Below are 17,674 nucleotides of genomic sequence, written 5' to 3'. Positions count from 1 at the left end.
CTCTCTCTCTCTCTCTCTCTCTGTGACTATCATAAATAAATTTAAGTAAATAAATAAATAAACTATGAAATGCTATATAAATGAAATAAAAACCCGTCTTCCAGCTATAAAAACAAAAGCTGAGTAATTGACAAAGTAACTTACCTGTGCCCTTCTAGAGAAATCAGCGTGCAACTTAAATTTTTGAAGTCCCACCCAGACCCTTTGAGACACGCAGACTGAGCTCCTGGCTCCAGTTCCCAACCCCACAGCTATTCCTAGCTAACCCTGCTGCAAGTGACCAGTGGAACTGGAAGGGCAGCAGAGGCCACATCGGCATCCCAGGAGGGATGGCAGGCAGGATGAGCGAGCTAGGACAGCTCCAGCGGGGTCTCGGGGCTGTGGCCTCTCCAGGTCTAGCGTGGCCCGTCTCTGCGTCTGTGGAGAAGCTTTCAGCACTTTCCGCTCAGTCAACATCCTAGCATAGGAGGGAGCAACTGTCTCAGCAAATGAAAGTGATGTCACCGAAAAGCTCCGAGAGCTTTGGGGACCCAAACCCCCATCTAAATCCCGTGTCCAGGAAACACAGGCCAGAGATGTCCCTCACGGATCAAGTCACTGAAGATGACTTAGACAAACATTTTTAAAGCTTCAAAATTTATTGCTGTACATTTTCGCATAGCATTTACTATGGAAATACTAATAGTGCAAATATTTATTTTGGACTCGGTAGCATTTGAGAGATCACAAAGCTTTTTGATGTCTTTTGCAATCATTCACGAAGGTCTATATTATTCAACTTATCTTTGAAATTCAAACAGGTAATCTTATATTCAGAGAGATTACATAATGCTTTCTAGATCTCTTTTCTAGAACAAAGAAATACACTGGAAGCCACCAGGGGCATTCCTTCCCTTGATGATACATCCGCCTCGCGACACTTGTCCAACTGCAAGACTCTTTGCTCATTTACAGATTCATTCAACGGATATTTCCTGACAGAACTACTACGTGCCGGGCACTGTGCTAGGCTCTGGGGTCCTGAAGGAGGAGAGGCGCCATCGCTGCCCTCCCGGTGCTTACAGTCTCCAAGTAGAAACAGACATGCACACGAATTTACAATGCGATACAGTAAAGTGCTTCCACGGAGGTATTTACAAAGTACAGTGGGAACTCGGAAGAGGGAAGAACGTCTGCCTGGGAAATGAGGGGCAGCTTCACAGAGGAGGTGGCCACTGAGCTGAGACTCGACCAGTAACCCAGAATCTGCCGTGTAGACAGGCAGGCAAAGGGAACGACAGGTGCAAAGACACGGAAGCCCAAGGGGGCACTTCAAAGGACCAAGTAATGTGGTTTTTCTTGAGCTGAAGGTGCAGTGGGGAGTGGCAGGATGAGCCAGACAAATAGGCAGGTATCAGATCATGAAGAGCCTTTTGATCATTCATCCATTTATTCAACAAACATTTATTGAGTGCTTACTGTGTGCCAGGCACTAGGCTAAGTGCTGGGGTCATAACAGGGAACAAGACAGACACATCCTCGCTCTCACGGAGCTTACATTCTAGTAAAGAGAGAGACAAAAAAAAGTCAACAAATAAATACAGATTTAGAAGATTTCTATAAAGGAAAAAAAACAGTGCTGAGGCAGAAAATGAGGATTGTGGGGGCAGAGAGCAGTTACAGTTATCAGAAAATGCCTCTTGGTTGTGACATAAAACGGACACCCGCAGGGGTTATGACAACGGCAAGCCCCAACAGGAGCCCTCACTGTGCACCAGGCACTGTGCTACACACTTTATAAACAGTATCATCTCATTCAGTCCTCATGACGACTCTATGAGGTAGGTATTATTATTCCTATTTCACTGAGGAGGAACAGGCTCAAAGAGATTAGGTAACCTGACAAGTCACACAAATGGCAAAATCAAGGTTCAAACACAGGTTCTCTTCATTGCAAAGTGCTCACTCTTTAAAAAAAAATCATTCTTAAAATAATTCTTAAAAATTACCCAGAGAAGTGAGAAATTTCGGAAATTACACGGTCACATTTGCTTTGAGGACCATTCTGATGGCTATATGGAGGAGAAAAAGGAGAGATGGAGAAGGAAAAGGGAGAGAGGGAAGGATGGCTGGGTGGGTGGAAGGGAAGGAGGAGGGAGGAAGGGAGCCACTGAGAGTCCAGAGGAGAGGAAAAGGAGGTTGGTTGCAGAAGGCAGGGATTTCAGGGAATGGAGAAGAGGTATGGGTGTGAGAAGTGCATTTAGTAGTTCTAACGGGTCTGGGGTCTGATGGGACAGTGGAGGGAAGGGGAGGAGTAGCGTCTGGGATCACTCACAGGCATCTGCCTTGAGCAATTGGATCAGAGGATTTAGGGGCTGCAAGATGGTGGGAGATTCAAGGGATAAGATAATGAATTTAATCCCGGACATGTCGTCCTGTGGAAATCTTGGGAACACCTGGATTTATGGGATGGTCCCAGCTGGACACCATGTAATGGCTTTCACACCTTGTTCTCTACCTGAGCAAAGTACATATGAACAGAAATCAAAGTTGTGTATGTGTGTACGCTGTGTTTTTGCTTTTACAAAAGCTGTTTACAAAAGCATGTGTATCTTGGTTGGATAGCTTTGTAAAAAGAACATGTGATCACCAAGGTGAAGTTACCCCAAGCTTGAGTACAAAAGAGAAATCTTGGACTTAGGGGGGTCTAAGAAAAGCCTTTGGACATCCATTCTAAAGTAGTCACACCAGTTCTTACAAAGAAATCAGTATTAACTTCCCACTGCCACCCCGGCTGGGGCAGTCTGAGGGGCCAGGCATCCTTGGCCAATGCACAGCCCACAGTCTACAAGCATCCCTGTTCATGTGCCAGCAAGACGACTCTGAGGGAACTGGTGGCCTAAGGCCCAGAGATCAAAGCTGAACGTAAATCAGGAATTCCAAGAGGGTGTTATTCATGTAGTTTGGCTTTAGGTCCGGGAAGACAACAGCCCAAACCTCGCCAGTCGTATTGCTTTGACTACTTTTCTTTCCCTTCCTCAGGAACTGGAAGGGTGCTGGAGGTAGTGGTAATGCAATGTCCAGGTGACATTTACATGGAATTGGTCACACGGGTGACCACATCATTTCTGGGTCTAATTTTAAAAGAACTCAGAGTGAAGAAGTACATAAACCCTTCCCAAAGAAAGATATTATTTCCCAAAATGTGTTTCAATTTGATGATAACCACTCCCTCCTTTCCTTGGCAGATTAATTTAAGTATGTTTTGATTTTAAAATTCATTTAATAATGTGCCAGTTTTAGTAATTAGGTATCAAGGAATTTAAGTGGTAATGAAGTTACACTGAAGAGTTTCAACAACAACAACAAAACGTTAATACTGTGGAGGGCGGGTACTGATTAGTAAAGTATCACAATCTGGCTCATTTAGCGCCTCTGCCTAGAAAGCTGCCTCTCTCTGTGGCAAAGGGTCTAACCTGCACCTGTTCTCAGCAGGGTCAGTGGACATGCGAAAATGCAAAATGTCCTAGAAAAAAACAACAACAATCATGGACTCCAGTGCCATCTGAAGGGTACTTGTGTACCTAACTCACACCCAAGGGAAGAAAATGCTTTATTTTTATAGCACTAACAAAAGTACTAGTCACAGGCAAGGAAAAAAAAAACAAACAAACCCAAACACATGCTAGATGGCAACTTAGAATTCAGGGAAAGGCGGCTCGGTTTCCACGCTTTCCGGAGGAAACTGCAAATGTACCAGCTATTCTCCGCCACCTCCATTTGAAACCTAAGGCCCAGGGGTCACAGCTGACTGAAAATCAGGAATCCTAAGGAGGGGGTGGGGGTGCTATTTATTATCTGTGCTCTTTAACAGAAAGAATTCCAATCAGTCTGTGAATATAATCATTTATTTGTCTTTACAGTGATGATGGAAGAATGTACAGGTGTCCTCTTTCAATAAAGTATAAAAATCTGTTTATATACAGTGAAGTCACAATAATCTTTAATTGGGAGATTTATTTGGTACTCCTGATCGGTTCATATTAAAACAGGGGGGAAAACAAATATTTCACGCGAAGTGCTACATTTCCAGTAGATTGCACCTGGCATCGAAAGCTCAGCTTCATCTTAAGGGTCCTGCTTGATATTACAAAAGTCTAATTTTAAGTCCTAGGACTCAAAATAAACATCATTTTTTGAATAATAGATATATACATCAAAAATACATCTAAAAAGGCATTGGTTAGCGCTATTAAAAAGCTCTATGTGCTCGGGTACTTTTTTTCTTACAGGCAAAACCCAGTGGAAACGCTTTTGTTCAATTCTAGAAATTTGCTCTTGGGGAAAGTTGGTCGAAAGTTACCTGTAAGGAAAAACAAACAAACTTAAATAATGCAATGGTTCCTCAGGTGAGGTCAGCAGAACTTTAAAAAGTAGTTAGAGGCTTAATTTCACTTAGAACCACACTTTTAAAGCCTTGATTAACATTTAGTTACAGCACTTTGTACATTAAAAACATGTCCAACATATCCCCTCATTATTTCAAGCACTTTGATAATAAATTTATACTCCTTTCATTTTCAAAAATATCATGTACAGTTTTGTATGCTAACACAAATATTTTCTATCTTTAGTCAAATATGTATAAAGAGAGAAATCATAGGGCATACAAATAAAAAAAAACCCGTAAGAGACACAGCCAAACCCAAACATTTTTGCAAAAATGTAGAAAAACTTCTACAACAATGATTTATTTTACTTCAGAGCATTTATAATAATAGCACGCATTATTATTTAATCTAGCTGAAGCTGTATGGCGCAGTTGTGGATACAACTATTTATACGTCTGATCCTGGATCTCGTTTGTAGCTAAGTATTTGACGCCTTTGTTTTCACGGTTTTCACCCTCTTGCAAGCAGCCCTAAAATTCGGATAGCCCGAGTAGCTCTCTGTGATCGTACAGTTTTAACCGACGCAGTAAATCTGTCATCGAGGACATAGATGGATAAGTATAAGGGGCCATGCTGCTAGTAAGGGACGTGAGGGACAGCCGCGGCACGACGGGGCTGGCAGGCCTACACCACGTGCTGCAGGTTCCATCTCTCACCAGCCACATCAAGTTGGCCACCGCCTACCCTTTGATCAAGCCACGTCCTATCTATTCTACAGGTTGTTAGGAACCAATTCCATCGAGCGGGGCAATGCTCTGGTTTATGAAACACTTCAGGTGCAGAGGGGGCAAAATGAGGGAGTCAGCCGAGTTTAATGTTGGAAACAAGGGCTTCAAATTCCTCCACGGCCCTCCAGTCCAGTCGGCTGGCCTAACAACACCATGTTCAAGTGTAGGATGTGATACACACACTATGACTCTCTCTCTCCCCAACATACCAAAATAATGGCTCTTTTAAGTATGTATTAAAACCCTAATCACTCAATATTAACTACCTTGTTCCACCGCTAGCCGCACTTGTGCCAGGCAACGCGCAGTGCTGGCTTCCATCTGAGCCTAGTGCCCAGTCCCCCCACCTATGCTCACTCGCGTACATGAGGGCACAGCTGCCCTGAAATCCATCTGCAGTCACCTGTGAAATAAGCAGGGCTCTAGTGACACCTCAGTTAGATGACCCTTGATTATCTTAAACTGTTTTCTGAAGAAAAGTCTGAAAAACCACCAAAAGCTAAAAAGCTTTCCTAGAGCCGGTCGTGAGCAGCCCAGACGCGACCATCCCGGGGCCCTCCCCGTGCTCCAGAGACCAGGTCGCTGAAGCCCTGAGACAGGAGACACGCCCCAGACTGTGGCGATCACTGTGTCCCCAGGACTGGCACCGATGCAAGAACGACTAGTGGGATGAGGTGCGGGTCCCCAGGCCAAAAGGGCCGGGAGGACTGGTTCAAAAACAAATAGAGTCGATTATTATCCTAGAAAATGCCCTGCCCAGGCTCTCTGCATCAAGTCTATTGCCTACTTTACAGCCATAATTCTCGGGGGACAACAGACCCCAGAACGACAGCTGGGGATGAAGCCACTTCCATCTCCTGCGGCCACTGCCCCCCACACCTGGCAGTCCTTGCTCTCTTCCCCTGAGTTTTTCTAACGGCACCTTGCAGGTTTTCCACCTGGAGTTAAAGGGAGGTTAGAGCCCTTGCAAGTGGCGGCAGGGCTGTGAGAGTCTTCACATCAGGAGGACAAAGGATAGGTAGGGTCCTTAATGGAGAGGAGGCCAAGCGACAGCACCTGCCACCTCTGCAGAGGAAAAGCTTTCCTTACACCGCCGAGGCGGGCCACGAGGAGCAAAAGCCGGCAACAGCACAGCGGCAGCTGTAGCCTCTCAGCTTACCTGATCATACTCTTAGGCCTCATCTCCACTGTCCATTTCAATGTCCATCTCTTCCGTATCAGCAGCTCGCGACAAGATGTCTGCCATCAGGGCTTCTTCCAATTTTTTGCGTACTTGCTGTACTCGCTCTTCCTGTTTCCTTTTACAAAAGAGAGTAAAAGGACACTGATAATCTGGCAACTAACGGAACATGCAGCTGCTACTACAGTGTATCTGGAGTTCGAAATCATGAAAATTCCTGAGAAGAAGACGTTTCCTTCGCCTTAGACTTTGCAAGGCTTCTCATTCACCCACAAAACCACAGTGCACAGGAGCAGAGCCCCGCCAAAGAGAGGAATATTCAGACAGGCAGGTATCCCACGCCTCACAGAGAATCCTGGTAGGACGACACTTATTTCAATGACTTTTTCTTCGAATTCAGACCTTTCAAGTATGTGCAGGTTTGGGGTTATTGCTATAAAGGATATTAGGAATAACTTGAAAGCAGGGATAAAAGAAAGAAGTTATACTGAAAATAGAGAAGGAGGGCCAGCCTGGGGGGCTCAGCGGTTTAGCGCCACCTTCAGCCCAGGGCCTGATCCTGGAGACCCGGGATCGAGTCCCACATCGGGCTCCCGGCATAGAGCCTGCTTCTCCCTCTGCCTGTGTCTCTGCCTCTCTCTCTACCTGTGTCTTTCATGAATAAATAAATATTAAAAAAAAAAAGAGAGAGAGAAAAGAAAAGAAAATAGAGAAGGAGATGAGATTTGTTCAATGAAGCATAGAGAGCGATGGAGGAAGTGTGGGCATGATAAGGGGGGGCACGGCAGAGCCTGGCATTCTACGGCTAGGTTAAGGGAAAGCCAGACAGAGCCCCTCCCGGGTTCACAGGGCTGCTGGCAGCAGGCCATCCTGAAGAAACCAAGACCACATGACCCGATGTACCAATGAAAGAAACTGAATGGCATCTCTGAGATGAGCAGAGTAGTTAAGAACATGCCATGAGTTTCTCTGTGTCTTGGGGATTGCAGTGGGACCTCAAAAGTGAAAATTAAGGGATCCCTGGGTGGCGCAGCGGTTTAGCGCCTGCCTTTGGCCCAGGGCGCGATCCTGGAGACCCGGGATCGAATCCCACGTCAGGCTCCCGGTGCATGGAGCCTGCTTCTCCCTCTGTCTGTGTCTCTGCCTCTCTCTCTCTCTCTCTCTCTGTGACTATCATAAATAAATAAAAATTAAAAAAAATTAAAAAAAAAAAGTGAAAATTAATAAGACCAAGTCATAAAAAAAGGTTCTGAACCATCTGATGAGAAACAAAGCACAGAAAGAAAGTCTACTGGTATGTACTTTATGTTTAAAAATCAGAAAAAAATTCAGAGTAGCTCCCTGACAGTACAAGAGAGGATTCCTAAAACAGTTCTGAAGAGCCAAGACGGTAAATGGAAATTCACATCCAGAGCCAAGTGGAGAGGCCAAGGCTGAAGAAACACAGGGAAGGGAGAACATTGGTAAGTAAGAGTCTTAGAAAAAAACACGAAAGGGAAAGCTGCACAGGTGCAGGTGGAAGGGTTAGCCTTGACTCGAAGCAGGACAAATCACCTCTTGAGACCGAGGAAAGGTGGTTAGGATGGAGGGACAGAGGGAGATGGAACAGTCCAGTGACACGTTAAGAGACACAACGATACGGAGGGCTCTGCAGGCTGGAAAAGAAAAAAGTGATTTTTCTCAGAGCACAGCACTGCCTCAAACCTGGAAAAGCGGGAGGGTAGGAGGACAGTGTCCTGGAGGTCGGTGCGAAGCTTCACCGACTATGCACTTCCTGCGTACTCGACCACTTGTAAAGTTACATTTACTACATGCCAGCCGACGTGTCTCTCTGTCTCCTGAGACTGTGCCCGTGGTGAGAAGCTAACATAAATCGTACAGCCACCCAAACTGTAGAGGTCCTCTTTACTACAGTCCGAAACAACACAAGACGTTAAAACATATTATGGGCTTCCATTTTTTTAATGAATTTTCACGGAGAGAGAGAGGCTGTCACTGAGTCAGTGTGAGCTCTCCAGACTCTGTCGTATGTCTCGAGCATTACTTCCCACACTGAGGGAAGCTGAGATTACCGCATTTACCCATTGTGGCAAGCAGAATTCCAACGTAGTCCCTGCCCTGGAGAGACTCCTTGTGTAATTCCCTCCCCTTATGAACAGGCCGAGCTTGTGAATGGGCTCAGGTGTCCCTCCATGATTAGGTTACTAAACAATGGACTTTGAGTTGATCAAAAGAGAGAGGCGGCCTGGTCGGTTAAGAAAAACTCTTAAAAGGGGCTATGCCGTTCTTGAAAAAAGTTGGAGAGGAAATGTGGAGCGGACCTTGGGGCAAGGAACCGCTATCAGCCTCTCAGGAACACAAAGAACAGCCCCCCCCCCCCCCCACATCCAGCAAGACACCAGGGACCCCAGTCCTACAACTAAAAGTAAACGAACTCCGCAACAATCATAGGAGCTTGAAAGAGGACCCTGTGACGCAGAAGGGAATGCAGTCTAAGCCACACTTTAGTTTCAGCCTTGTAAGACCCTGGGCAGAGAGGCAGTCATGTCCGGTCCCTGCTTCTAATTTAAGAACTGTGAGCTATAAATGAGTGTTGTTTTAGGGTGTTAAGTTTGTGAGAACTTGTTACACATATTAAAAAACAAATACAGGGGCTCTTGGGGGACTCAGGAAACTCTTGATTTCAGCTCGGGTCTTGATCTCAGATCCTGATATCGAGCCCTGCCTCCAGCTCCCATCTCAGCAAGGCGTCTCCTTGAGATTCTTTCCCTCTCCCCCTACTCCTACTCCTGCTCACTTGCTTGTGTGCTCTCTCGCTCTCTCTCAAATAAACAAATAAATCTTAAAAAAAAAAAAAAAAGAAGAAGAACAAGAAAACAAGTAAGGGGGTGCCTGGGTGGCTCAGTTGGTTAAGCATCTGACTCAATCTCAGCTCAGATCTTGATCTCAGAGTCATGAGTGCAAGCCCCTTCGGGCTCCATGCTGGGCATGGAGACTACTTAAAAAAAAAAAAAAAAAACCCTGAATACATCCATGGATGAAAATATTATCAAATATACTGAAAAAAATGTACTTAATGTTGAGACCTTTAGTTGAAGGTTTAATATAAACAGAATATTGGCTGCACAATTAGAGAAAGGGCAACAATTCCATATGCAGTAATTTATTTTGAACCTTCACTAATTCAATGAGAAATATTTGCTTAATAATTTGTTATGACAATTAAATCAAATGGACAATTTGTTAAACAAGTTTACCCTAAAAGGATATCATGCAGGTCTGGCTGTGCCACAGTTTCCTCTACTATCAAAAGACCTGCTGCAGAAGCCACCGGTACTCCCGGGACATCACTCAGAGTCCCTCAGTCAACACCCGTGATCACCTGGCAGGAGCCCTGCTGATTAACTGGGTGTTCATTCCAACACAGGTAAGAGTTTGTCTCCAGAATAATTTCGTTCCTTGAGGGTAAGAATAATCCAAAGAGCAAGTTGATTCCTCCCCTTGATTTTACATTTTGTTTTTCTTAAAAAATAAAGCTGATCATAAATTCCATGCAATCAATACACACGAATGCAACTTTGAGCCATTTTACATCTTTGCAAAAGGAACTACTTTAAAACCCAGGACGGGCTTTCCAATTACAAACCCAGCTAGACTCATTCATTTAAAAACATTTTCACACAAACTTCTTATGGATTTAGAAAAAAAATACAAATATAAAACATATTTTAGAATTATATGATTCAAAAGTGCCACCTGCTGGTTTTGTCTAGGAATAATATCCAATAAGACCTGATTTAACATTCAGAGAGTAGAAATAGTGAAGTGCTACACATTGTCCTATTGTTAAAGAAAATACACTACAGTCTTATTATAAGGTAATGATACTTAAGTTCATAGATTCCATAGAAGAATTTCTTTCTAGTCTTAATATCTGAAATAGTCTGCTTCATCTGATCAATGGTTTGCTTATATTTTTCTGGGCATTATCAATCTGAGTTGCATGTTTTCCTTCCACTATTTCTAACTAAAAACCTAATGTGTGGCCCAGTCTTAGAAAGTAAAAGATGTTATGAGATGCAGCTTGGGCCCTGTCCTTACTCCTGACTCTGTTGTATTGCTTTAGGGTTTACCTTTTGCTTGATCTCTGCCATTTCCTTCTCATCTGGCTTTTGTGTGTGTGTGTGTGTGTGTGCGCGCGCGCGCACGCACGCACGCGTCTGTAAAGCCACCTTAAATCTTTACTTGAAACAAGATGAAGCAGAGATAAATTAAGTCTAAACTGAACTTAAGAGAATAAACATAAGATAAGCAAACTGAAATCAACACAGCTCAAAGCAGCATGGTTCTGATCTGCTTTAAAGAGAGATTGGTTTGCAGACAAACCAACACAGGAAGCAATCACAAAAGGCATCACTGAATGAAGAGGATTCTTTAGAGCAGAGAGGCCACACCTGAAAGTGCAAAGGACACTGCAGTAACAATGTGGAGAGAGTGCAGCTGATGTGACCTTCGGACATGACTGTGATACTTCCACCTTTTTCCAAACTTGCATTTGTTTTACATGTTCTAGATCACCTTCCATTAACTTCACAGATGATCCATTAAAAAAAAAAAAAAAAAAAAAAAAAGTGTAGCTCTCTGACTGATGCATCATTTACTAGATGTGCCACATAAACGAAGAGGCAGTATAAAATGTATCCAAGGTAAAGAACAAGTTTTTGCAGTTATGTTAGGCTGCCTTACCTAATGTCTTCATCTGTGACAATAAAAGGCTTGCAGAGGGGTTGAGATGTGTTCAGCCAAACAGCGGGATTCTTTTCCACAGCAGTGGAGACCTGCCCTGTGATGGGTGCAGAGCTTGTGTGCAAAGCACTGGCAACAGCAGATAAGAGGGTCTCATCGTTACTACCTGGACCAACTCCTGTAATTAGAAATATATGCCAGTTAAATTTTAGGAAATTTCTAGATGTGCTAAGCCAATCTTATGTAGCCTAACACAACTGATATTTTTATGTTTGTTTGGGATCATATATTTAAAACTGACAGAAGCCAAAGTAAAGGATAATATCGTATCCACTTCACAGTTGCTGTACACCAAAAAATTAACACTTAAAAAATAGAAACAAGAGACGCCTGGGTGGCTCAGTCAGTTAAACATCTGACTCTTGGTTCTGGCTCAGGTCATGATCTCAGGGTCATGGGATCAGGCCCTGTGTCAGCTCCATGCTCTGCATTGAGTCTGCTTCACTATCCTCCTCTCCCTCTGCCCCTGCCCTCCTCTAAAATAAACAAATAAATCTTTAAGAAAAAAAATTGTAACAAAATGGCCAAGCATTTTAATAAAACTTTACAACAACTTCAAGATGCCTTTTCCAAGGTACTAAACTTTTTAAAGTTGGCTACATTTCCTCAAGCAAGGTCATTTATTTTAATGACCTAAATCCCTTCTAAAGTCACATTATACTCAAGTTTCCCTATGAATGTATCCCTGGAGTCCTAGAATAGCTCCTCTTACAGGTTTTAACATTAATTTCTAGCAATATCTCAACGCTTTCCTTTGTTTTGGGACTTCGACGGAAAAGCCAATGCAAGCATGCTCTACCTGCAGCTTTCACATCTTTTTCAAATACCTAACAAAATATCCAAGTTAACAGAATTAATAATTGCACATCTTGGCTACTTGTAGGAGATTGGCAACATGGCCAACATTTAAAAGCATTGCTTAAAGTCCTACACTTATTAAACCAGTTAGAGCAATAATTTCCAAGAACATAGAGGGATGACACAATGTCTTAACCATGAATTATGAGAATTTTGAGCAATCCACACTATACCAACAATTAGAAGCCAAAGTTATAATACCTGAAGAATAATGCTTCTCTAGAATTGGAATTAACATGTGATATGACAGGCACACTAGTTAACTGAGTTCTATACCCCAGCCCCCACTTGCTGCTGTTCCTGAACCAAAGTGCATCTGTCCCCAGTGCTACATGCAGCAGCAGTGCATGCAGCGAGAGGCAGAAAAGTGGTTAGCGGTTCCTTTGGTAAGAGGAAGAGTGAAAGAGCGGTTGCTGGAGCCAAATGCTGCTGTGAGCAGGAAGCTTGAGAAATTCTGCTATCTGGTGCCATTGGGTTCTAAAAGCAGCACATGGGCTAATTTATATGATGAACCTAACCTAAAGCCAAAATCTTTAAATAGAAAAAAATCTAAAACATCCCTGCAACAAACAGCTTTTCAGGTACATTTTCCCTGGGTTTACTAAAACACAAGGGGGACATCATCCAGCAAGGCATACAATTCCCCCAAGTAAAGACCCTGTCTTAATCATTTCTGACTCTACAGCATCTAACACAGAGCCTGGCACACAGCAGGTACCGCTCAACTGAATTTGGGTAATACCTTGAAGACCTTTAGGTAGTTCCATGGTTTTTATAATTTGTTCTGTTACATCTGATGCACTAAGTCCTTGTAGCCTCTTCTCCCAGAAAAGCTGTAAGGCAAAACATCACTGTTAATATACATTCTTAGGACAAGAAAGTAGCGCATCGATGCTGCTGAATGATGAAATTGAAATCATTTCAATAGTTTCCTAATTTCCCCATTTTTTCCTTACAGACACTACATGACACTCCAAAGATGAATTATTCCAACACATCATAATTCTTTCAAATGATATTAATCAAAAAATGGCTTATTTTATGCAATCTATCACTTGTTACAGCACTGAGGATTTTTATATGCTATATACTACACATAGTACTTTAAAAGGTAGATTCCAAAGAATAAGACTTGAATTTTTAAAGATTTGGTATGAAAATTTAATGTTATAATTTATCAGGGAAAAGAAAACAAATTATATTATGTAACACTCTTTTATCCAGAATCATTTAGGGAAAGAGCTCCTCCACCTAGGTGATATTTCCACAACACCGAAGTTTAGCCCTCTGGCATACTTTCAAGGGGTAAAGAGCCAGTTTTAATGGAAACGTTCCAAAATGTTTTGCCTACTTCCTTGCTCTTGAAACAAGGTGTCACGTTCATGGGCGACTCTCTCCCTGTTTTGCAGAGCCCAGATCACTCACTGGCCCCACGTCTTCATTCTGGGCATGAGTCAGAACACTGAAGGTTCCTCATGCTCTATGGGGCCACTGAGGTAAGCAGTTGCTTAGTCAATGTTCCAAAACAGTTCTGCTGTCTGATTTTTATATCCTTTCTATACTTTGTTTTTCTCGCCTAGTTAGCTATTACTTCTCAATAACGTCATTCATCCGTTCCACATGTATTTCCTGAGCTCCAGCCAGGAGCCGCCCTGTGGATGCGGCAAGAGATGAGATACACTGTGTCTTTGTCCTCAAGCCTTATCTCTTTTCTCTTATTTACTGCAGCCCCCCAAAAAACAGATACAGGAATTCCTTAGAACTCTGTATATCTGTCTTTAATCCTGGATATCTGGGGCCAGTCACAAGGAGGTACTGAAAAAATACTGGGACTGAAAAAAATATTGAATGCCTGAATATGGGAGTAACAGGACTCAGAATGAAGATCCTGAGGGACACACAAACCCAAGCTGAAACCCCAGCTCTAGATGTCAAAACCTGCAATGGCCTCTTCTGTAAAAAGTGACAGCAATGAGCACAACAGGAGACTAATGCAGCGTTTAATAAGGCAATATACGTAAAGTGCCTGTCATGGAGAAGGCACAAGGTTTTTATTTACTTTTAGCAAATTTTGACCACATTGAGGGCTTATATTTTGACTTCTAGATGTATGAAAAGTATCAAGTAATTGCCCTCCAGACTAATGAAAGATATAAGAAAATCTGTTATTGGCCGAAGAGTAGTATATTGGATCTTGAATAACCTCAATGCTAACACCAAGAATAACTCGCAATAGAAGGCTTCACTCTCTTTAGAAGACCTCTGGTATACGGTGACTCCTTACATCTCCCTATAAATTATGTCACTGGCAGAAAATATGGTCAACATATATGAGGACATGAACGCATTAATCATCATGGGTGAAAAACGGTTAGGTGAAGGTAACAGCTGATAAATGTGATAAATGTCTCAAGAAACCCCACCTGCTATTTCCTTTTTGTGGGACATAATATCTATGCATTGATTATCACAACTATGGGGAAAAAAGCAAGGAAAACAAAAGCCAGTTAATTCCTAACGAAAAAAGGAAAAAGTATTTGGAAAAATCAGTGGATATGAGATTGTTAAGTCCTTTTATAATAAAATTGTAACTTAACTTGCAAAATAAATCAACACTACCAAAAAACAAAGTATAGAAGTTATGTACAGATGTGATTACTAATATTTTACAGATTAATATTTTACATAGAAATTCCAATTCTAGATATCAAAAGTTTAATTTTTTTATATTCTATAATTTTTAATTCTCAACTTTTAAATTCTTATTAACTTGAAGGAAAATGGTACAGAATTTAAGAGGAAAATTTTGCAAAATAAACCTCAGTCTGAGAGATGAGTGTATGGCTCTAGGTTACAAGTCCTGGTATCATCATCACATGCCATCTGACAGCCCTCAACTAAGTCTGAAGTTAAATCAGATATGCACTGATGATCTTTGTGTAAATGAAATGCTTATGCCACGAAAATGGAGATGCACAGATATACATATGTGTATGTGCCGAAGTCCTCACTCAGCGCTCCCCAGAGGAGGTAGGGGATGTGGGAAAGGTCAGAGAAGGACGAAAAGGCTAGTTTGATAAAAGAAAACACATGTTGGGTACAGGTCACCAGTGCCCTGCTCTCCAACCTTTCCACCACTCATTCAACACTGATTGGCTCACCTAATTTCCGTGAGAACTGAAACAGTCTTCACGAGATAAACGTCTGTTTACAAATCCCCATGTTACTAACTTGCCTTCCCTATGTTCATCTTCTCAGGCCCCCACCTGTTTTGTGTGTTTGTTTTGGGGCCAGGGGCTTCTTTGCCTTTTAAAATATTTTTTAAATTGACATAGGCATTATGCCAAGTGAAAGAAACTAGTCTTTTATATACTGTATGATTCAATTTATGCTAGTTTTCTACACACTATGTGGTCCATTTATATGATAGTCTGAAGAAGAAAAAACTATAGGGATGGTTGCCAGGGATTAGGGGTAGAGAGAGGGGGGTCTGACTACAAAGGGTCAGTGTGAGGGAATTCTTTGGGGTACTGAAATTGAACTGTTTTTTAACAAACACAAACTTTATCCAGCTGCTAGAATTACCATTTTCTTTATGCTCCAAGCCAGTTCCTCAGGCAGTGACTGATTCGCACTAACTCCAGCCCCCTGGCCCATTTCAACTTGATCACCCGATCCCCTTCCCCATAAATCTTCACCAAATTTACTCTAGGAAGTAGCTCCTCTCACCAGATTCAATGACCTTTGCTTTTTCTCTCTGATCATTTTATAACCCTGCACACTGTGGAGAGGTTAAGGGAGGGGAGAAGTCTCCCTCAGCCTAAATGTAAAATTCCCTGATTTGCTCATTTAAGAATTCCATGTTTTTACTAGGTGACAAGTTGTGGCCATCTGGAATTCTTATTACATTACTTCTCCAGCTTTTAAAAGTCTAAAGGCAAAAAGAAAAGAAGAAAAGAGAAGTGAAACGAAAAGAAAAGAAAGAAAAGAAAAAGAAAGAAGAATCTCCCTAAATTTGTAAGGAGTCTCCCTCTACAATAGCTATCGGGTCTCTTGCACCACACCTTCATAAGCACTTTAGCTTTCATAATACCTGACCCACCCACTGAAAATCTGACTTCACCTGCCAAGTCCAATGATATCCTCAGAGTAACCCTGCTGCCCGTGTGAGGCCAAAGAGTCAATGTAGCACTTTTAAGGAGCAGTGATTTCATATTTGGAGAAACTCCCAAAATGTGCTATCACCCCCAGTTATTATATCCCTTCCTAATCCCCACTAATTAGATCCTCCAGGTGCCTCTAATACCTCGTTCTCTGTCACCCTCCAGTACATGAGAAAATTGGATCCCTTCCTGTGTGCATTACATTACATTGCCAAAAATCTGAGCAATGTCCTATCCAGTTGACTAGCTGATGGAGAAGCAGCAGCTGGGATTAAAGGTCATCCCAAACCACAGAAGGGTCTAAAATATCAGTGACAGGAGCAATCAGCTTCGAAGGGACCACCTTACTGGACACTCGAGCACATCTCTGTAACTTTGCTCCTCATATGGATGTAGGACGTACATCCACGACATCAGGCAAGTGCGGATGCCTGTACTTCATCTCTCTCAGAGTCCCCAGGGACAAACGGGATCTTGTGTTAGGAAAGCTGCTTCTTTAGTGAAATGATCAATCTGTCTTCTGAAAATAAACCCAACCCACGATACAACTGTAGTAGCATTTTCTCATCTTAATTGCTGCGGACTTAACTAGAGATTTGGGGGATTTGTTCAACCCGTCTTACAGAGAATATCCAAAGAAGAGGTTGAGGAAGAAACAGGGATTGCAAAGCAACTCCTCACAACCACAAGCACACATCTCCGTGTTCTGATGCACCAGGAACTCGGGCTAGTCATGTTTATCGGTACTCTCCTCCATCACCCTGAGCTTGTACTTCCTGAACTATGAAGGAATTTGTGCTTTTCTGGGGAAGTCAGGGTAAGACATTGTACTGGAAAAAACTAATCAGAGGATCGATTCAAATTCAACAAATATTTTTTCATTGCCCATTATGGGCAAAGTATTTTGCTAGGCACCGGGGATAGTTATTAGGGTAACTGGCAATCACTGCCCTCTCAGAGCTTACTGTTTGGTGGAAAACTAGCAAAACGCTACAAGACAGACAATGACAACCACAACAGTGAAGATACAAAATTAACTTCAACTTGGGAGAATCTGGGAAGGCTTTTAAGAAGAGGCAGCTCTTAAAAAAAAAAAAAAAAAAAGTGTGAGACTTCAAGGCAAGGAAGTAGGTTAAGTGGGCAAGGAGGGGAGACAGAGCACTGGTCAGTATTTCTAAGTGTTTTAATGCAGAGGAATAACCAGAGTGCCTTACTTTAAATGTATATCCCAAGGTCTCAGCCCTAGGGATTCTGTTCAGTAGGTCTGGGATATGTGGCTAGATGTATTGATTTATTTTATACGTGTCTTAGGTGATTCTGATGCAGGCCCAGCAATCTCAGTTTGAGAAAGACTGGTTTGGTTTGTGTTGAAAGAATGGCAGTGCATACATAGGGCTGGTGTATACTGATCACCAAGGTTGCCGAGTTTCATTCCTGATTACACCAAAAAAGTAAAAAATATATTATTCCATTCTATCCTTACAGAGGACTGGAGGAAGATATCTGCCT

At 42.5% G+C, this 17,674-nt stretch overlaps 1 protein-coding gene across 1 annotated transcript in view; it reads right to left on the bottom strand.

Annotated features, from left to right (window-relative positions):
- Window positions 1–3,871: 3,871 nt before the first annotated feature.
- The window catches only part of MBD2 (methyl-CpG binding domain protein 2), a 63,067-nt gene continuing 49,264 nt past the window's right edge, over window positions 3,872–17,674 (bottom strand). Inside the window, exons 4-7 of the mRNA XM_077892623.1 lie at window positions 12,745–12,835; window positions 11,085–11,262; window positions 6,318–6,456; window positions 3,872–4,342 (exon numbers count right to left, since the gene is read on the bottom strand). Coding sequence (XP_077748749.1) covers window positions 6,330–6,456; window positions 11,085–11,262; window positions 12,745–12,835 — 396 coding nt within the window. The 3' untranslated portion in view covers window positions 3,872–4,342; window positions 6,318–6,329. The remainder of the gene's footprint in view (window positions 4,343–6,317; window positions 6,457–11,084; window positions 11,263–12,744; window positions 12,836–17,674) is intronic.

Source organism: Canis aureus, chromosome 1 (assembly GCF_053574225.1).
Source record: "Canis aureus isolate CA01 chromosome 1, VMU_Caureus_v.1.0, whole genome shotgun sequence".
In the NCBI taxonomy this organism is placed as follows: Eukaryota; Metazoa; Chordata; class Mammalia; order Carnivora; family Canidae; genus Canis; species Canis aureus.
This window is presented reverse-complemented; position numbering and strand designations above follow the sequence as displayed.